This window comes from Rattus rattus, chromosome 1 (genome assembly GCF_011064425.1).
Source record: "Rattus rattus isolate New Zealand chromosome 1, Rrattus_CSIRO_v1, whole genome shotgun sequence".
NCBI classification, from domain to species: Eukaryota; Metazoa; Chordata; class Mammalia; order Rodentia; family Muridae; genus Rattus; species Rattus rattus.
The window spans coordinates 127,766,058-127,787,837 of NC_046154.1; the positions used below are offsets into that span (position 1 = coordinate 127,766,058).

The 21,780-nt window shown below is 40.8% G+C and overlaps 1 protein-coding gene and 1 pseudogene across 1 annotated transcript; both read left to right on the forward strand.

Moving 5' to 3' along the window:
* The first annotated feature begins 433 nt into the window (after positions 1 to 433).
* Osgin2 (oxidative stress induced growth inhibitor family member 2) lies at positions 434 to 19,508 on the forward strand. The gene is made up of 6 exons (XM_032905520.1): positions 434 to 597; positions 7,905 to 8,059; positions 10,369 to 10,505; positions 11,323 to 11,514; positions 14,636 to 14,727; positions 17,424 to 19,508. The coding sequence occupies exons 1-6, from the start codon at positions 554 to 556 to the stop codon at positions 18,454 to 18,456; spliced, it is 1,653 nt and encodes a 550-aa protein (XP_032761411.1). The 5' UTR covers positions 434 to 553; the 3' UTR covers positions 18,457 to 19,508.
* On the forward strand, positions 4,578 to 6,104 carry LOC116903142 (annotated as a pseudogene).
* Positions 19,509 to 21,780: the final 2,272 nt, after the last annotated feature.

Here is a 21,780-nt window from a genome sequence, read left to right on the forward strand (position 1 = left end):
CCGGGAGAAGCGCCGTGCGTGCGGCCGGAGCACCTATGGTTTGCAGGATTCTCTGGGTGACCGCGATGCGGGGGCGGAAGCCAAACGCACCCGAGACAGTGTGAGGTTGTGAGCTCAGGTAGGTTCTCGTGGCCGGACTTCCTGACACCCGCAGGCTGGAAGTAGAAACTCCTTCTCTTCTGCTTCCCAACCGCATGTGCGGGTACCGAGCACGCACCACAGGCCCCGAGTGTAGGCCTCGTGAGGACCCCGACCGCAGCTCCACGGCGGTGCGCATCTCCCTCCGTGGATCCGCCCCTCGCTGCGACTCCACCAATCGACGGTCTCGTCCACGCGCCGCTCCTGGTGGGCGGAGCCGCGCGTCGCCGTCGCAGCGCCCGGTCACGCCCCCAGCGCGGTGCTCATCACTCGCTGCGCCGCCCTGCCGCCGGCGGGGAGGAGCGGAAGCCACTGTCCGGGGACAGACTCCCGCGCCTGTGAGCCGCGGTGCAGGCTAGGCGCGCGCCGGGACGAGCCTGCGGTCGGCCCTCCGGGAGGACCGCAGCCGCTCTCCATGCCTGTGTGGTGCTGCCGCTGCTCCCTGGCCGGTCATTTCAGGTGACTTTCCCCTCGGGATGGGTCGGAGCTGGCTCTGCCGCGTGTGCTCCTCGGCCGCCGCCCGCTGGGCCGGCGCTGCTCGGAGCTCCGGGGACCCCGCTCTTTTCTTGTCCCCTCTTCTTGTTCCTGGACCGCGCGGGTCACAGGACGGCGAGAGTGGCTAGGCCGGCGGTGAGTCGGTTACATGTAAATGTACATTTGAAAATCCGTGAAGAGCCTCCTTTAAATTTTTGATCTTTTAAAGCTCTAGGAACATAAGTTACTGGCTGGAAGGGAAGTGAAGAAGAATGTGTCATGTAGTGACAGTGGGTTGGGACTTACTAAGGTATTAGTGACTTAAAGCCATGTTAGGATGGAGAAATTTGGAAAGTGGCGGTTTTATACTCAAATTATGATGAAAGTTTGTTAAGATGAGAAAAAGAATAGTTTTGAAATATGAATGAACATGTGTTCTAGATCCAGTACAATTGACCAGCACTTCGGGGAATTACAGAAAAGATCAAAAGTACTAGAACTGGGTGGAGTGAAGTGTTAAATTTAGTAGGGACTCCAGAGCCTGGCTTTACATGTATGAATGTTAGAGGATAAAGTAATAAAGAGTTGTTTAATAGAAGCTCATAGAATTTAATTGAAATATTAACTTGGGTGGAAAGGATATTAATATCACTTCTAAAAAATACTAACATTTCTTTCATTACTAATGTGAGACTCAAGTCACAGTATTTGTAACTGTCATCAATACAAACCACAGAGCTTATTTTATTTAATATAGATAAGTGTTGTGTGTATTAAATATTCACAGAAGAGGTTAGAAGGGGATGTGAGTTGTAGAGAAAGCAGACTCCTGCTGTAATAGCAACAAGCTAGGTCTGCCCAACCTCTTGAGTTTGTAATGAGACTTCAAATTCTAGATCCTAAAAAAGTTTTATGCCACAGACTGTTGGATACTACCTTCTAGACAGATTGCTTTATACTTCACAAACTATCCACTATGAGTATTGTAAAAAGCAGGTTTTAGTGAAAATTTGAAGCCTCTTGGGAAGCTACATTTCTTTTAGAAAATAACTCTCCTGGCACCTTTGGTGTATGTTTGAACGGTGAGGGGAGAGCTTGGAATTCCTACTCTGAGGCTATGTGGTAAATACCACCCTCTTATCTCTGTGCAGAGAAATTTAGGGGAGGGAGTGAAAAGCATTTGCTACAGTTTCAGGTTCAGAGAGAAGAAAGCATGTCTACTGGATTATTATAATTAAATGTATCATTGTTAAATAAAATATTTCTGTTAGGTCTGGGATTTTTTTTTTTTTTTTTAAAGATTTCCAGCTCCTTCAGGAACATTTCTAGTCTAGTGATGTTTTGGTTCATTGATTTTTGTGTTGCTGGGAATGAAATGCAGGGGCCTCGCTAATGAAGTCAGTGCTCCACCATTGCATTGCCAACCTCAGCTGCGGATGCTGTCCTTTGCACAGCTTTAGTAGAGACTTATTTTAAAGCAGTTTGTGATAACAACTACACTTTGGGGTTTCTCCAAAGTCTGCATTAATAGGCACCATGACAGAATGTTTCAAGGGAGAAGACTTCACACATTCTATTCTGGAAAATAAAATGTGAGACTGCCTTTATTTGGTACCTCAGAGCCTTTTAGTGTGGGAGTGTCCATTTGAGAAAACCTAAAATTGTGGTTCCAGTTCCCTTAAAATTGAGATGCAGATTTGTATTATTTGATTATTTAAATTATTTGATTATTTAATTGCTATAATTGAGTAGAAGCTTTTTATTACCAAAAGTTATGTCTATACTACCTGTTTAGTAACTTTGGGCTGTAGTGTTTCCAAATCAAAATGTGCAAGGCTTCCAACATTGTAGCAAATGGTCTTGACTTTATTGTCTGACAGTGTGCTAACATTTTTGCATGCATGTTCTTTACTAGTTCTGATGTGTTATTTTATAATTTTTGCAATTTTATTCGTGCCCTGATTAAAGAAACAGTGGATTAAAAAAAACAAAAAACAAAACACCTGAAAATAGTTTGTCTTATATAGACTGTTTATCAAGTTGGAAACCCAAGTGCAAATGAACACTGTTCATAGCCCTGAACTATAATAGCATAAATACATTATAAGAACATAACCACAGTTACAGCTTCCTAATTCAGGTGGTACATAGTTACTGATGCACATATATTTTATTAATGCTTTAGGCAAAACCAGTTAACCAGAGTTTGGAAAGGTTTTGCAATGGTTTGCCACACTAAAAGATTATACTAATGACTAAGAAATCAGGAGTTGCCTATACTGTGGAATTTAGGTAGGCTAATGTACAAAGAATTTAGAGCTGCTAAACTTCGATTCTTTTTATCCTCGAGTCTTAGGAAATGTTTGATTCAAACTTTCTTGAGACCTATACCAAATTCAGCAATATTTCAGAATACAAGATTGGTCGTGCAAGAGTGAATTATACTTGTGTACAGCAGTAATGGATAACCAGAAAGGGACATTAACAAAAAAATTCCACGTAGTGTAAAAAATGAAACACTAAAATTTTCATTTAAAAAAGTAAAAGAAATTTAGCAAAAAGTACAAGGCAGGAAAGGCAGGAAGCCTTAGAAGAAATTAGGATCTAAGTGTGCTACCTGAAGTTGCAGGCAGGAAGTGACAGACTGAATACAGGCGTGGCTTCCCATAAATTTCTATTTTTGCAGTAACATAATTATCAGAGTTTGTGTATCATACACTCAGTGTCAACATAGGGATGGAAATAGCTGTGCATTTCTCAGAACATCTTTACTGAAAACATGACTGTATGGAAAATTATTTTATGTTCACAGACTAAAAACTTGATTGGTGGCTGGTAGCATAGCCCCAAAGTATACATTGTAGCTTCAGCAAGACTAAATAGAGGATACCAGTGCTCCTCCCACTCCCACTGCCTCCGTGCACCCCTCCACCAACACACACACATTTTAAAGAGTTTAAAATAGCACTGCCCTATGTGCGTAAATAAGGTTGCTCCCAGAACCCATAGGTTGTTAAATGAAAATCCCAATGCCCAGACGTTGGCCATCTCCCTACACGCTATTAGTCAGGGAGACTCCAGAGGCCCCCAAAATAATCCAAGTAATTAACATCGTTGTTGGCAGTGCAATAGAACTAGGTGGTAAAACCTTACTGTAGGAGCAATCATCAGTCTTTAAGGTAAGGATGGCTGGAATACAGGAAAGGAAGGTTGGCAGGTCCCAAGACAGAATTGTGACCTTTACAACTGCGATACTATAAATGGGGTTTGTGTAGGCAAAATGACTGGATAGAAGCCTGCAAAAGAAAGAGGGCTTCTCCTTCATGCCCACTGGCCCAGAGCATAAAACACTCAGGTTAGAGATGGCTACTCACATGGTTAGATTCCTGCTACTCACATGGACATAGAGAATAGACTCCCACAGGCTGTCCTCTGACCCCTGCACAAGTGCCTTGGCACACTTGCAACACCCCCTTCCCCTTTTCCCCCAGCAGAGTAAATAAATGTGATAATATAAGAAGTTCAAGTTAGGCTGAACTGAGCATTGCACACCTGTCATTCCAGCACCTGAATAGTACAGGCAAGTGGATCAGTAGTTCATGGCCAGTCTCTGCTACATCCTGTGATTGAGACTAGTCTGAGTTATAGTAAACGTTAGAAAAATATCTCCACAAGGGGAAAAAACCACTCTGGTTTACTGTAATTTCCAAGAAGCAGAAGTAGAGAAGCAGCAGATATATCTGCATCGAATCCTAGAGGTGTAGGTGGAATGATTCTGAATGGGGTGGGCTGAGCATCAACACCCTTCTAGGGACAGGCTTGCATGTGAGGATGGGCTACTTTAACAGCCATGCCAACAAGGTATGTGCTTCCTGCATAAGAGAACTGTAAGTGGCAGGTTTGAATGCATGGACTACTTAAGAGTTGTGCTGTGAGAAGTAGTACTGCTTCCTTGTTTGCCCCATTCACTTGGCAACCTCAAAGTAGTAACCGTGTGTGCGTGTGTCTCCATCCACATTAGCCAGGCTAGTGTCCAGATGGGCAGTATGTACTGGGAGCTCTACTGCCTGGAAAATGGTATCCAGCCTCATGGCCACATGCCAAGTAACTTGAGCATTAGGGGAGAAGATGACTCTTTCAACACCTCCTTCAGTGAGACAGGCACTAGCTCTCATGTGCCTTGGGCAGTGGTCATAGACCTGGAACCCACAGCTATTGATGAATTGTGCACTGGCACCTTCTGCCAGCTTTTCTACCCTGAGCAGCTCAGCTCATCACAGGCAAGGAAGGTGCTGCCTTCAACTATGCCCCTGGCAACTCCACCACTGGCAAAGAGATGATTGATCTTGTCTTGGAAAGAACTCTCAAACTGGCTAACTAGTGCACAGATCTTCAGGGCTTCTTGCTTTTCCATGGCTTTGGTAGGGGATCTGGCTCTGAATTCATCTCCCTGCTGATGGAGTGGCTCTCTGTTGGTTATGGGAAGGAGTTGAAGCTGGAGTTCTCCATTTACTCAACACCCCCAGGTTTTCACTGCTGTGGTTGAGCCCTACAATTCCAACCTCACCACCCGCACCACCCTGGAGCACTCTGATTGTGTCTTCATGGTAGATAATGGGGCCATCTATGACATCTGTTATAGAAATCTTGACATTGAACACCCAACTTAAACTAACGTAAATAGGATGATAGGTCAAACTGTATCTTCTGTCACCAATTGTCTCAGGTTTGGTGCCCTGTCCTTGAGTCCACTTCCTGCTGGCCACTATGTTCCTGTCATCTCTGCTGGGAAAGCTTACCATAAGCAGCTTTCTGTAGCAGAAATGACCAATGGCTGCTTCAGCCAGCCAAGCAGGTAGTGATTTGTGACCGTTGGCATGCTAAATACACAGCTTGCTGCCTACTGTACAGCAGAGATGTAGTCCCCAAAGATGTCAGTGCTGTCATTACCACCATCAAGACCAAGTGTACAATCCAGTTTGTTGACTGGTGCCCCACTCGCTTTAAGATTGGCATTAGTTGGGCTGGAGAGATGGCTCAGAGGTTAAGAGTACTCACTGCTCTTCCAGAGGTCCTGAGTTCAATTCCCAGCAATCACATGGCTCTAACCTCCATCCATCCCTCTATCTATCTATCTATCTATCTATCTATCTATCTATCTATCTATCTATCTATCTATCTATCTATCTATCTATCATCTATCATCTATCTAAGATTGGCATTAGTTACCAGCCTCTTACTGTGTATCTGGTGGAGACCTGACAAAGAGAGCTGTGTGCATGGTAAGCAACATAGCTATTGCTATGGCCTGGGCTGGATCACGTTTGGTCTTATGTATTTAAGTGTGACCTCATGTACTGGTATGTGGATGAGGGTATAGAGGCGGGGAGTTCTCTGAGGCTGTGAGGACCTAGCTGCTCTAGGTAAGGGTTATGAGGAAATTGGTGTGGATTCTCTTGAGGAGAGAGGGTGAGGAAGAAGCTGAATACTAAATTAAATTTCACAAAGACACAACTTTTAGAAGGAGTTTATTCTGTTTCAACAAGAAAGTTGTGGTCTGGCCCTACAGTTACTGACTTAGACTTTAAACATGAATTATTTGTCACAGACCCAAGCTGTACATTTCACTGGTGGGTTTTTAAATAAAATATTCCCTGTCTTTAAAACAAAGCAATACAAAACATAGGAATCTAATAATACTGGTTGCCATTAAAGGCAGATTTTTTTGTTGCCTTAAGAGCCAGGAAAGGTTAGTGTCTCTTAACTAACCTTTGTACTATTCTGTGTAGTGTATTGTATACTAATGTAACTTTGTATTATCTTAGGGTAGAGTATTAAGTAGTGTAACTTTGTACTATCCTGGGTAGTGTATTGGATAGTTAATGAAACTTTGTACTCTCCTGGGCTACTGTATTGGGTACTTAGTATAACTTTGTACTACCTGGGGTAGTGTATTATGTTCTCTAAATGAACAGAACTGATGGAATGGTTATTAAGGAAATTTAGTAAATTGGCTTACATGGTTCAGGTAGTCCAAAAATGGCTGTTTGAGGCTGGATAAGCAGAGAACCTGATAGTTGCTCAGTCCATGAAGCTGGATGTCTCAGTCCCAGGCTGGAAGATTCCTGGGGAGCTGCTGGTCTTTAGTCTATGGTGGAACCTAAGAGGCTGGTCGTAAGATCAGTGAAGGAATGCTTCCACAGCAGGATGGTAGAGCAGCTTGCCAGGAGGTCGAGGGCAAACAGGCTAGAAGGCAATGTCCTTCCTTCCCTGTTCTTTTACTGGGCCTCCCAGTAGGAGGTGTGGCCCACATTCTGGTACGTGTTCATACTTCAAATAATCAGATCTAGAAGATTCCTCAGACTCAGTCAAATTGACAGTAGAGATTAGCCATCAAAAGCAGGGTAGAGCCTCTCAAGGTTCCAATTACCAACCCTCTGGGATTAACAGTTTTACCTTAGTCCTGTGAAATAACATCTGCCGTTCAGAAAGTTCTAATAACCACAGCTAATGTGTACTGCGTTAACCGTTCCAGACGCTGAAATTGTTGACGAGAGATGAAAAGTAATTTGAGGATTTCGTTTTGAAGTAATCTAAAAAAATGACAGCATTAATTGAGTTCAGAGGATGCTATGCTACTGTTATTGAGTGAATGCCAAGAAACTGAAACTAGATTTATTTATTTATTTATTTGAATAGGGTTTCTCTGTGTAGCCCTGGCTTTCCTGGAACTCAGGCTGTAGACCAGGCTGGCCTAGAGATTCACCTGTCTCTGGCACCTGCCTGAGGATAAAAAAAGTAGAGAGGAAACCAGCTCTTTCTAGGCATCCCAAAAAAAAAGAGTTACAGAATCTCACCTATAATTATCTTTGGTTGACGGAAGCTGTGAGTGCACACCTTAGGAACTGTCCACCTATATTTTGTAGACGGAATCATTCACTGACCTGGAGCTTGCTAAGTGTACTGGACTGGCTGGCCATTGAGCCTCAGGGAGCGGTTACAGTTATCAGTCTTTCTGTGTGGTTTGTGGTGACTGAACTCAGGTCCTGATGCAGGCAGGTACTCTACCAACTGAGCTACTTCCCTAGCCGAAAACAAGTTTACTCAGTAGTTAAGTGCTTTAAGAGTTAATATGAGATAAATGGCTACTTCAGACTTGTGGACTTGCATGACATACCATTGAAAGCATTATGTAACTCATGGGTATTTTATTTTGCCTAAATACAATATGAGAATGAATTGGATTTTATAAAGCCTATATTAACTATGACTTTTTTTTCCCTTTTTTAAAGAAACTACAGTGACACTGAAACTGAAGGAGAGATTTTTAATTCTTTAGTGCAATATCTTGGTGACAATTTGGGGCCAAAAGTTAAAGGGATGCCATTAGTTGAAGAAACTTCTTTACTTGAAGATTCATCAGTGACTTTGCCTATGGTAATAATTGGTAAGTTATTATTTTTTGTTTCTTAAAGCTAGTTACTGAAGAACAACGATATTAACCAACGAGACCCTCCAAAACTCCCAGGGACTAAACCACCAACCAAAGAGTACACATGGAGGGCCCTGTGGCTCCAGCCACATATGTAGCAGACGACGGCATTGTCTGGCATCAGTGGGAGGAGAGACCCTTGGTCCTGTGAAGGCTCGTTTCCCCAGTGCAGGGGAATGCTAGGGTGTTGAGGTGGGAGTGGGAACATCTTCATAGAAGCAGTGGGAGTGAGGGAAGGGGGAGTGAGAGGGGGGAAAGGGGATAACATTTGAAATGTAAATACATAAAATATCCAATAAAAAAAGACATGAGCTAACATGCCAGCTTAAAAAAAAGCTAGTTACTGCTCTTGCTGCTTTGGTAATTCTAAGGCGTTATATGTTCTTCCACTGTATGGAAAAGGCTCCACTCATTAAAGTAGTAGCAGTTTGAATGTTCCCAGCTCAAATAATTGGTATGTATCTAAAGTCATGTATATGTTCTCTTGATCTGATCATTATAGAGTGTATATGCATTAAAATGCTGCACTTTGCCTAACAAATATGTACAGCTACCATGTAATTAATAAGTATCTTAAAAGAACAAAAATGAAAGGAGCTGCTTCAGTGAATAGAGACAGGTAATAAAGGAGAGAGTTGTAATGAAGTATTAACTTGTTAGACATGTCAATAACCATTACCAGGTCTTTGGAGAAGGATTGGCTTATATGATTACAGTGTCAATTTGGGGTACAATAGCTTTTCACTGAATTGGTGACGATAGCTGTTAATGAGGACCAGTGTTACTAGAGTTCTGTGCAGGTCATTCTGTGTTTGATATTATTGTATTTCAGCCCTCCCGCTCTGTCGTATTGGCTAGGCTCCTGTAGACAGACTTACAAACTGAATGACACTGTAAGTCAGTCACTCATGCCATCTGACATTATAGTGCTATGCAGTAATATTTATAATTACCTAAATTATAATAGCCACTCATATCCTTTGTATCACCTCAACAGATAGGATGTACAGCTTTTAAAATTCAATAATTGGTATTTTTAAAACTTGATAATTATATTTAACTACCTGCTGTTTATATTTTCCATCTAATACTCAAGCTCAGGAAGTCAGGCCAGACCTATCTGAAGATAGCATTGTGGTAGCTGTTTGTCTTTCTGATCGCCTCTCCTGATTGTTTATTGGAGGTGCATTATGTTTACAGGTCAGGTCAAGAACAACTAACAATAGTTTTGAGTCTTCCTATCTATGAAGATGGCGTCTCTTCCCATCTATGTGGGCCTTTTAAAATTTAGTTCTTGAGTCAGAATCAGGCTTCTTTATGTAACTCATAACACATTTTGTTAAAATTATTCTAAAATATATTTCTTTGAATGATAGTGTGATTTTTGTTTCAGATTTCCCCTTTTTCATTTTTGCTGTAAGAAAATAGTTGGCTTTTGCGCACTGGCTTGTATCTGACCATCCTGTAACTGCCGGTGCCGAGATCTTGAGGGTCACTTCTTGGGTGTTACTATGTAGATAATCATGGCACCGGCAAATGGTGTTTCTCTCCTTTCTCAAATTGTGCATCTCTTATTTCATTCCTTCAGGCTGTATATCATGCTGCCCTTTTGTTTTTGTTTTTGTTGTTGTTGTGTTTTTTTTAACATGTTCTTAGTTATGTTGAAGAAGTTTTCCTCTTTCAAATGCTATATATTTTTAAATCCTGGATGGATGCTGGCTTTGTCAAATGGCTTTCCTTGCATTTGTGGATATAACCATAGGAATTGGTTTTTAAAATATCTTTTTTAAGATTTGTTTTGTATATTTATTTTTGTTAGTTTATTGATCTAATGTGTGTGTGTGTGTATGCCAGAGTACATGTGTGGAGGTCAAAGGGCAACTTGCAAAAAGTTTTTTTTTCCACTGTGAGTTCCAGAGATTTTACTCGGATTGCTAAGAAGGGTGACAAGTGCATTTACCTGCTGAGCCATCTGTCCTGCTGTTGGCTAATTTGTTTTTGATTCCACATCAATCGTAATAAGGAAGTAGCTTATGAAAATATGTATTTCTCAGGAACAGGTCATCCTAGACAGCTGACTTTGGAAGTCAGTAGCATAGAGTAGAAGCGTTAAGTAGATGAGATCCTGAAACGCTGAGAGAGAACGGAGAGGTCAACCTAGGAGTGCCAGGTCTTAGTCTCAGGTCGATTGGAGGAGGAAGAACAGGGAAGGGGACCCAGCCAAGAAGAGGACCAACTACATCACTGTGCTTTTTTTTAAATAGGAAATGGCCCTTCTGGAATATGCCTTTCATATATGCTGTCGGGCTACAGACCATATTTATCATCTGAAGCAATACATCCAAATGCAATCTTACATAGTAAGCTAGAAGAAGCACGGCATCTCTCCATTGTGGATCAGGTATTATATCTTACATGCTTTCTAAAACATTTTAATGCTGAACTACTAGCTTTATTCATGCATTTCTTTGTTGTAAATCCCTCATTCTTAATTTAGTTTTATAAATACATTCTGATGCCTTTAAATTATGTTGAATATTTGAGCAAAAATTTCTAATTTCCTAGAGGAGCTTTAATAAATTTTATATGGCTTTGGGTGCATGTTCATATGAAAGCGTGAGTGTGTGCAGGCCGCGTGTTTATGCTGGGCTTGTTTCTCAGGAACTGTTCAGAATGGTTTTTGAAATGAGATTTCTCATAGGCCTGAATCTCACCTAGGCCAGGCCGCCTAGCCAGTGAGCTGGAGAAACCCTCCCCTCTCTACCTCCACACTGCTGGGATCGTAGGCATGGGCTACATGCCTGGTTTTTAAACTGTGGGTTCTAGGGATCAGACTCAGGTCTCATGCTTGTGAGGAAGCATGTTCCTGACTGAGCCGACTTTGCAGCCTCTGGTGAGGGTTTAAACTGTTCGGGATGCTGAAGTCCATTTGGGAAGTGCTCCCTTTACATCTAGTTGACATTTGTATGCCAGAGGCTTCTTCAGCTCTTACAAGATGTTTAATTACAATAAACCAACCACAACAAAGCAAAACCCTTTGTTTTAAATCCACACATTGCCTACATTATCCCACCAAGGAATATATGGAGTACGAGTGAATTCAAGGAAAGTGCATGCTCTCTAACTCACTCTTAGAAGCTACCGACTTGGCGTGTCTTTCATCAACATAGTTGTCTTGGTTCTTTTCAAACTCACTTATTTTTTTTCCTTTGGTTCAGGACTTAGAGTACCTGTCCGAGGGTCTTGAGGGACGGTCATCCAATCCAGTGGCAGTCCTTTTTGACACCCTTCTTCACCCAGATGCTGACTTTGGGTATGACTCCCCGTCCATTCTGCACTGGAAACTGGAACAGCAGCATTGTATCCCTCACTTAGTTCTTGGTAAGGGCCCGCCTGGTGGGGCATGGCATGTAAGTATGTTGTTCACATTTCAGCGTGTGTTAGATACTGCCCTAAAAAAGCCAACTTGAGCTTTGTTTTGTTTTGTTTCAAGACAGGACTTCTCTGCATAGCCCAGGCTGTCCTAGATCTCACTTTATAGTTAGACCAGGCTGGCCTCAAACTCAAGAGTTCCACCTGCCTCTGCTCCTAAGTGCTGAGATTAAAGGCATGTGCCACCATGCCAGCTTCTAACTTGATTCTACACTTTTGGGGGATGGGGATGTTTTGTTTGTTTTTCAAGACAGTGCTTCTCTGTGTACCTCTGACTGTCCTAGAAACTCACTTTGTAGACCAGTCTGGCCTTGATCTCAGAGAGCTGTCTGCCTCTGCCTTAAGTGCTCGTGCTAAAGGTGTGCATCAATGTGCCCATTTTATTTTTGTTGTTTTGTTTTGCATACATTATAGGTAGTTAAGCCAGATTTTTATTAATGATGGTAGTCTTTGAATAAGCCTATCTCTACCAACCTATACAAATTGTGTAGAAAAAGAATACTTTTCATAGTAAATTAAATTTCAATAATTTAAAGCTTAGAACAATCTCACAGGGTATTTTGAAAACCAGTATCTTTTATTCCCATGTATTTTGTTTCTTATTTTTTAAGGATACATTATTTTATGTGTATAAGTGTTTTATCTGCACACATGTCTATGCACTATGTGGGTGCTTGGTGCCCACAGAAATTAGAAGAGGACTTCACATGCCTTGAACTAGTATTACTAATTTTTGTGAGCTGCTGTGTAGGTTCTGGGAATCAAACCCTGGTCCTCTAGGATAAGAGCCTGTGCTCTGAACCACTGAGCCATGGCTCCAGGCTGTCTTTCCATGTATTTTTAAGATTTTAAAGAAAAAAATATTGTAAGTGAAAGATTTGATTTCAACAAAAGACATTTCTCCTTATTTCAGAGCCTGTAAAGCTCCTGTTTGGACCCCATTTAATGACTGTCTTAGTGTTCTGTTGCTGCAAAGAGACACACGGCCAGTGCAGTCTTACAAAAGAAGGCATTTAACTAGGGGCTTGCTTACAGTTTCAGAGGACTCATGCATTATCATTATGGTGGGGAGCATGGCGGCATTCAGGGAGGCACAGTGCCAGAGAAATAGCTGAGATCTACATCCTGGTTCACAGGTAGCAGGAAAGAGAACAGTGGCCCAGCAAGGGCATTTAAAATCCAGCTACGTACCTCCTCATATCCCAATCCTTCCTAATAGTTAAAACAACTGTTGACTAAGGAGGCAATAAATGAGCACACACGCACACATGCACACACACATGTGGACACACACACACACACACACACACACACACACACACACACACACACACAGAGTAGGTTTTGAGTCCTGGCTGTCCTGGAACTCCCTCTGTAGACCAGGCTGGCCTTGATAGATATATTTTTAATCTCCTAAGCTGGCCCTAAACTCTTGAGTGTAGCAAATATGACTTTGAACTTCTGCTCTTCCTACCTTTACTTCCCAAATAGTGGAATTTCAGTTTCCTTTCAGATGTGTCCTGCTATGGCTAGTTTATGAGACCCTGGGGACAAAGCACAGAGCTGTGTATGCTAAGCAAGTGTTCTGTCAACCAGACCAAAGCCCCAATACCTTCAGAGATTGTGTGTATAAAAGCAAGCGGGCGGGTGTGTGTGTGTGTGTGTGTGTGTGTGTGTGTGTGTGTGTGTGTGTGTAAAAGCAAGTAGCCACACACACACTGGTGTCTCAAGAGCACTAGTGTTCACCATCAATCACATCCTTAGGGTAAAACTTGTGAAGTCACAGAAGCACAGCATTGCCTAAGGATTGGGCATGCAAATACAAACCGATTCAGAAGATTCTGAAGGTTTGAGATAGTCTAAGAAGCTGTAGGAGACTGGCCATTTTTAGAAATGTGAAACCTTGGAGTAGCCCAGGCTTGCAGAGTACATTGTTTCTTACTCGGTTTAGTTTCTTTTAATTCCCAAATGACACTGATGATGTTTTTCATTATTAATTTGTCATGTCAGTTTTTATTTTGCCTGGAATAGTTTCCCTTCCTAATGATACACTCCTCAAAACCCACTTGCATCTTTGAAGACCCATTTCACGTACACTTGGACAATACTTGGACAACACTGCTATCCCAGTGGCAGCAGGCATTCATGCTTTGTGTATCACAGAGCTAAGAGCCCGGCCAGACTGGCACATATGAGACCATGTGCTAGAAAATTACGTCAGTAAATGTACTCATCTCTTACTCAGAGATGCATGAGACCCTGTCAGAATTATGTCAGTGAATGAATAAAAATTGCCCATTCTCAGTGCTGGGCTGTGTAGAAACAGGGCAGGTTGTGAGAGGAGAGCATTGTCTACAGAGCTGAATGGGATGGTTGGTGATTGGGTAGGCCCCTTGCACTTAGCTCTTCTGCTTTGTTTTGAGGGAAGCAGAAGTAGCTTGAGAACGCTTGAGAGGCTTATTTCTTTGATGGTAACATTAACCCCAATGCTGAGTCTGTTTCTCGGGCAACCACTGCTTATTTTCTATTTTTAGAAAGTGATTATGTTGTATCTAGCCTAGTCCAGATTTCAGAATTATAATTGATAGAGAAAAGTTGTTTTCCAATTAAAAAAAAAAGTGTAAAAAAGTACCATAGTGAAAAAACAAAATTTTGGGAATTGGTGAACATTTTTCTTTAAGAAATAAAAATGCTGATGTGTTTGTTAACGTGTATATCTTAATTATAGATCATAGGCCAAAACTAGTGCTATGTTTGTCTCAAAATGTATGACTATAGGTCATTCCAAATGTTAAAATACAGGAAAGTTTTATTAGGATGGAATTTCAGAGGAAATGTACTACAATGAGAAAACGTAAGATGCTTGTGTTTCTGAAAATGGGGTAGTTCACTTAATAGGATTACCTCCCATTCATCTTTTCCTATTGTGTGATGGTTATTCTTCAGGCTGAAGCTAAAATTCACCGTTTGTACACCACTGCTTCTTTTGGACTCTTGTGAACGTGTTTTATATGGTCTACATATCTATGTAAATAAGATGTGCTTGCTTTCACAAGGTAATACTGCTTCATTGCATTTTCTTCGACTATTTTAACCTAGAATATGGAAGGCTCTATGTTGACAATCAGCTTTGGAAATTGGATGGAGCTCCCTGGACTTAAATTTAAAGATTGGATATCTAGCAAGCGAAGGTAAAGACCTAACTGTATTAAAATTCTCTCGTGTATGAATAAAGGGACTGTCGATGAATGTTCGCAATATCTGTGATCTTGTATAATATGAATAGAAATACACTTGCTAAGTAAACTTTTGTGAAGCAGTGATTATGAGCTCGTTTCCATTTAGGATGCTGTAAAGCTGTGTACATAAGCACTGTGTACAGGGACCTTCCTGTTTATACTAACCTGTTAAACAGGATTTAGCTTTCGTATTAAATCAGTTACATTCTCACCTACCCATGCATTATTTCCCAAATGTGTCAGTTTTTCAATGAGTATGTGACTTTATTTATTTACACTATGTATACTAGGTGTATACATGCCTAAGGTGTTTTTTTGTTTGGTTGGTTTAGTTTTGGACTTTTTTTTGACAGACTCTGTACATAGCCTTGGCAGTTCTAAAACTCATTCTGAAGATCAGGCTGGCCTAGAACTCAGAGATCTGTCTGCTTCTGCCCGTGCTATTAAATCTGCTAGAATTAAAGCACCACCCCCAGCACAGTGTTTGTTTCTGAAAGGTAAAGATTTTGTTTTGAAGGGTAATAATACACTTATTATGATTTGTCATTTATAATTATAAGAAAATCAATATTTAATTATGAGTACTTTAAGTAGGACTAACAGAATTTCTCCTTGGAAGAATACAGTTCTTATTCATTTTGTAGAAAAGAATATAAAATTCAAAAGGAGAAATGTAAGAATTCATGTCATTTTCAGGTTCATGTACAAACTAGATTTGAATTTCTAATACAGAGAATCTAATTTTACTACTAATGGAAGTAAGTTAAAGCAGGAACTTAACCTTTATTAGAATAGAGATGTAAAGTTTGAGTAATGACGCCCTGCTAGGTAGCAACCATGTTTAATTCATATAAATTTTCCTTAATTTTAAAAGATTTAAGAACGTCAGTCGTAGATCTAGATCATCCTGGTGGTGTGTCTTTAATCCAACATTTGAGAGATAGAGGCAGGTTGATATCTTGAGTTCAAGGCTTTTAATGATTTATTTTTGTTTTATGTGCATTGGTGTTTTACCTGCATATATGTCTGTATGAGGGTGTCATCCTGGAACTGGAGTTACGGACACTTGTGAACTGCCATGTGGATGCAGGGTCCTTTGGAAGAGCAGTCAGTACTCAGCTGCTAAGCCATCTCTTCAGCCCAAATCTTCCTTCCTTCCATTCGTTTCTGTCTCTCTGTCTCTCTTTTCTCTCTCTTCTCTCTGTCTTGTCTCTGTCTCTGTCTCTCTCTGTCTCTCTCTGTCTGTCTCTGTCTCTGTCTCAGTTTCTATCATTTTGTTTTGTTTGAGACAGGGTTTCACTGTGTGGTCCTAGCTGACCTGGAACAGGCTGTCCTCATACTCACCTGCCCCTGCCTCCTAATCAGGATTAAAGCCGTGCACTCCCACCACGTAGCATTTGCTGCTTTTATAGAGGACCTAGGTGCAGTTCCCAACACATGGTGACTCACAACCAATCATTACTCCAGTAACAGAGGATCCAAAACGTTTGATGCCCATATGCACCAGATATATATGTGCTGCACATAGGTATACCAGGAAAAACACTCAGACATGTACGATAAGTAAATGGAACAAAAAGTTAAATCGTGAAACATTAACTTTAAACTTTTTAAAACGGAGATATGTAGAGGTTGAAAATTAAAATTGCAAAATGAGTCAAGTTGTTTGAATTCATTTGATAAACAAACGAAATGGTTCAGCATATTCTTGGATTTGTTAAAATGAGTATCAAAAGGAAAAGGGTTTGCTTGTTTTTTCTACCAGAAGCATTTATCTTTCTAAATTAGCCAGAGGGTTAAAGATATGGGCCTTAACCTAGTGCTGCTGATTGTTGAGTCATCTGTTCGGCCCTTAAATGGGAATTTGTTAGTGATGTCGTTTAAGGAATTACAGGCGTAAGATAAAATAGTCTGGTTTTCAAATGTCTACATTTTAATTCATTTATTAATTGAAGGTTTATCAAGCAGCCCCCTTCTCACTTGCCTTTTTTAATCCCCTAAGGAGTGTTGTTTGTTATTTTGTCATTTATTTTATGAACTTATGTACTCATGTAAAATCCAGCCGCTATAAATGAGAGAAACATTTGTTCTTTTCAGATTGGTCAGATTGACTTAATATGGTTATCTCTGGTACATCCATTTTCCTGTTGCATGACTTTACTCATGTCTGGGGAGGGGAGCCAATGTTTTTCTATGCTATGTTTTCTTTACCTCTTTTCTGTGCTAGACACTGCTTGGTCCCATAGCTTGGCTGGCGTGACCAGTGCTGTAAAAATATTGATGTGCTAATACCCGTGATATGTTGACTTGCAACCCTTGTGTGTAAATGCCCGTGTGTGGTAAAACAGTGTCATAAAAGATCTGATGTTCAGTTCTGAAGAACTCTCCACACATATGACTAGATGTGACCATACTAGTTTGAATTCTTCACCAGCAATGCTTCCCTTACCCACAGCCCTACTAGCGTCTGTGGCTTTGTTTTACTAATGACTGCCGGTCTGACTAGGATAACAAAGCATGAGAATAATTTTTATAAAAATGATGTTTTAACTAACACAGTCATGAAAGAACTAAAATATAAAAGCTTGCTAGATAGAAAAGTAATCAAGTACTCTCCTCATAGGGTATTTTTCCTTTTCATCCGACAGGAACTTAAAGGGGGACCGTGTCATGCCAGAGGAAATAGCTCGCTACTACAAGCACTATGTAAAGGTCATGGGTCTTCAGAAGAATTTCCGGGAGAATACTTACATAACCTCTGTATCAAGACTCTATAGAGATCAAGGTGATAATGGTAGTCAAGACAGAGATATTTCAGCAAAGCATTTACAGAACCAGAAGTCAAAATTCATCAAGAGAAACTGGGAAATCAGAGGCTATCAGCGAGTAGCCGGTGGCTCTCACGTTCCCTTCTGCCTCTTTGCGGAGAATGTAGCTCTTGCAACTGGAACGTTGGATTCTCCCGCCCATCTGGAAGTCGAAGGGGAAGAGTTTCCTTTTGTATTTCACTCAATGCCTGAGTTTGGAGCTGCTATAAACAGCGGAAAGCTTTGTGGCAGAGTGGATCCAGTGCTGATCGTAGGTTCCGGCCTTACTGCAGCTGATGCAGTGCTCTGTGCTTATAACAATAATATCCCTGTGATCCACGTGTTTCGCCGACGAGTAACTGATCCAAGCTTAATTTTCAAACAGCTTCCCAAAAAGCTGTATCCTGAGTATCACAAAGTCTATCATATGATGTGTACTCAATCATACTCTGCAGACTCAGATCCTTTATCTGATTATACCAGTTTTCCTGAGCACCGTGTGCTTTCCTTTAAGTCAGACATGAAATGCATTCTTCAAAGTGTCTCTGGATTGAAGAAAATATTTAAGCTGTCCGCAGCTGTAATCTTGATAGGTTCTCATCCTAACCTGTCTTTTCTGAAGGAACAAGGGTGTTACCTAGGCCGTAACTCAAGCCAGCCAATATCATGCAAGGGTAACCCCGTGGAGATTGATGCGTACACCTATGAATGTGTTAAAGAAGCCAATCTTTTTGCTTTGGGCCCTTTGGTTGGAGATAATTTCGTTCGATTTTTAAAGGGAGGGGCATTGGGTGTTACTCACTGTTTGGCGACAAGACAGAAGAAAAAGCAGCATTTGTTTGTTCAAAGAGGAGGAGGAGATGGGGTAGCTTAAAGTTCACAAGTAATTTAAATGGACACTTAACCATTAAAGATTTTTTTAACAGTGGTTTGCAGTGTATTGGCCTGAATTAACTGGAAGAGCCTCCAGCTGTCTCTCTTCGAAAGTTAACAAAGCTTGGTGTCCCAAGTTGTATTCAAGTGTGTCAAAGGTGTCGCTCTCAGACAAACCCAAACACTGCCAACCTGGTGTACTCATGCTTTCATTTAACTAGAACATTCTTTTCTAACTTGGCATTTAGAAAGCCAGGCATTCAAACAGAAATCACACTTAATTCACATTGGGTCACCTTAGTGCTCGAGATGGTCCAAGAGACAGCAGCATCAGCTTCCTCTGCAGCTCATTAGGCATTCAGACTTACTACACCTTCATAAGAACGCCAAGGATTAGATGTGTATTCATTGACGCTTGAAGTACACTGGTCTAAATGAAAATGGGCTATAAATATGTGTGCTGAGGTAGGATAGGAGGAAGCATTTACAACTCAGGTTTTATTTATTTCTAAATTATCAGTTATATAAACCTAATTTATTATCAAATATGATGGTCTTTAAAAATATTTTTACAAGTTGAAATTGTGACAGATAGGTACCTGACATCTTTAACTTCTCATAATTTAATATTTCAATAATGCTGACGTGCAAGAACCCACCAAGATACTTTTTAGAGATTTATTCTGTTTAGCCGTCATAACAGCTAATGAATCTGATTTGTAATTCAATAAATTGTGGATGGAACTACTTACCCTTGTGTGAACACTGAATTAATTTCTATTAATGAAACAGGATTTGGGGCACGGTAAATTGTAAAATTAGAGTATTGTTTGGGTATTGGCAGAATTATTACAGGTTAATGTGGAAAGTCAGATTGTGCCCTTTTCCATTCTCAAAGTGGCTAATCTGAGATCTGTAACAGTTTTCATTTGTAGGAAATGATACAGCAGCCCACAGTGGTTATTAGAGTTATCTCCTCTAAGAGTCTTAATTGCATTTTCACATAAATTGTAAAATGTGTTGCTGCTAAACAAAGCCAGAGTTCTTGGGAAATTGAGTTTTTCAAAGTTTTTTTCCTTTGGGGGATATAATTTTACCTAGAATGTGCTCACTGAATTTCTGTCTCCAGTTCTTAAATGGACGACCTACCATTGAGTGTCGTGTTAACTGCGTGCTCATGACTCCTCGCCAGTGTTCTTTAGTTTGCTTCTCACAACTGTGTCAGAAGCTAACACTCCTCCTGGAAACCATCAACTGTGCTACAACCCTCAAGTCTACTTGTAGCTCCTTATTAAAATGTAACCATCTTCAGAGCAACTCTACCCCTTTTTAAAATGATACATTTCTGATTATATACTTCAGTAGTCTCTTCCTTGCCTGTGCTGGAGCTCTGGGTTGGGTTGGATATTTTTCTTTAATGTCTTTTGTAAATTGAAAATAACAGTATTATTAATGTAATTTTTGGGGTAAAATAAGACTGGTTGGCATTCCTTTCCATTTCAGGAGATTGTTTTATCCTTAATTGCAATTGTTGGGAAGGCGATGAACTTACACATTTTAAGAATAAGATGCCATAGAGATTCAGTAAGTCCTAAAATAAACCTGGCATATGAACCCCTCTCAAGTAAACTATAGCTCCCCACAACTCCGTCAGTACTGGCTGTCTGCATAAAACATCACATTTAAGTGTTAGGTCTCATGTACACCTGCCAGTCAACTCTGCCATGATTCCATTTCCTTTTTAGTATTAGATATATTTTAAATGAGCTAAGCACCTAACATCTAGCATGTAAGCACCACCTTACATCATGTGAGAAAAGACCATCCTTAAAGTTGTTGAAAGAATGCTCAAAAGTATCTGACGGGGATTAAAAACAAACAACAGAATGAATACACAAGGCCACCACCCCCAGGAACCCCTAAGACGCACACATGTAGGACTTTAGTATGAATAGATGTGAAAGATGGTGAAAAAGATTTTAAGATATAAATGTCTTAGTTTCGTTATTATTACTGTGAGAAAGCAATTGTGACCAAGGAAACTTACAGAATCGAGAATGTATTTGGGTTGCAGTTACAGAGGAACGAGTCTATCACTATCCCTGGTGGGGAACATGACAGCAGGCAGGCACACAGGCATGACACTGGTGCAGCAGCCCAGGGTGCACGTCTTGATCTACAAACAGGAAACGACTCACTCTAGAGTGGTGCAGACCTTAAAACATCAGTCTTATGATAGACAGAGCCACACCTAACTCTCCCAAACAGCCTCCAACTGGAGACAAGCATTCAAATATCCAAGCCATGGATGGTGGGGAAGAATCTCATTCAAACCACCATGATGGAGTAATTCATAGGAAGTGACAAAATCTGCTAAATTTATTTTCAAAGAGGAAGTTCTGGTAACTCCTTGTGAAATAGAAGAGATTTTCTTATAAGTCATTACAGTATACATTGAATGTTGCTACTAGTTTAAAGTGGGCTGTTACACATTCTAAGATTAGCTAAAAACTGGTAAAGCCACAAAACCAGTTCAGGAGCTAAAATGAGTAAGAAAAGGCTGAAAGGCCGAGGAAAAACTGAATACTGAGACACAGCTGTCACTGATGCCACAGCAATGCAGACTGACAGTTTCAGGTACTAACGTTAAAACATGGCCTTAAATGATCTACAGGGGCTAGAGCAAATGAATCCCTACGTATGACGAAGGGAATAAGGAAAATCACAGAGTACGCAACCAATGAAATGGCCTTCAAAATCTTAATAGACTTGACATGTTCCCAGCCAGCCAGACGAGAGGAACAAAGCTGGTAATGAGAAAGGAGAAGGAGATACCAGAAGAACATAGAAATGGAGAACTTACTATGAAAGTATAAGAGAATGGATAAAGCCCTTGAAAGAAACAAACTAACAAACCTAAAACAAGAAAGTCTGAATAGCTATGTTCAGGTATTATGTGGGTTGAGCAGTTGCCCCACAAACCATGTGACCACCCGTCTCAGTCAGACAGGGATAGTTTACTGACTGCACACCCCAAGATTAGGGGTGTAGCTCAGATTTGGAGAGTTGACTCTACGACCCTGAACCTTTCCCAGGGCCAGCTTATCAAGGCTAAACCCACAAAAACCACAGTGAGCTCATAGGAAGGGCTGCCCATTGGTCAGCTCTGACTCAAGCTATTTTAGACAAAACAGTTCATATTGGCCTTTAATTGGATGGGTACTAAGTGACATTTAATGGTTGTGGAATTTCTGAAGACAAACCTCATAACATACAGAACGTAATAGGGTATGCAGTCAGCATGGCCCTCCTCTGAGTCTTCAAC

Coding starts and splice junctions, on each gene's coding strand:
- Osgin2 (XM_032905520.1), top strand. CDS start 554: ATGCCTGTGTGGTGCTGCCGCTGCTCCCTGGCCGGTCATTTCAG. Junction 8,060..10,368: donor TTTGCCTATGGTAATAATTG/GTAAGTTATTAT, acceptor TTTTTTAAATAG/GAAATGGCCCTTCTGGAATA. Junction 10,506..11,322: donor ATCTCTCCATTGTGGATCAG/GTATTATATCTT, acceptor CCTTTGGTTCAG/GACTTAGAGTACCTGTCCGA.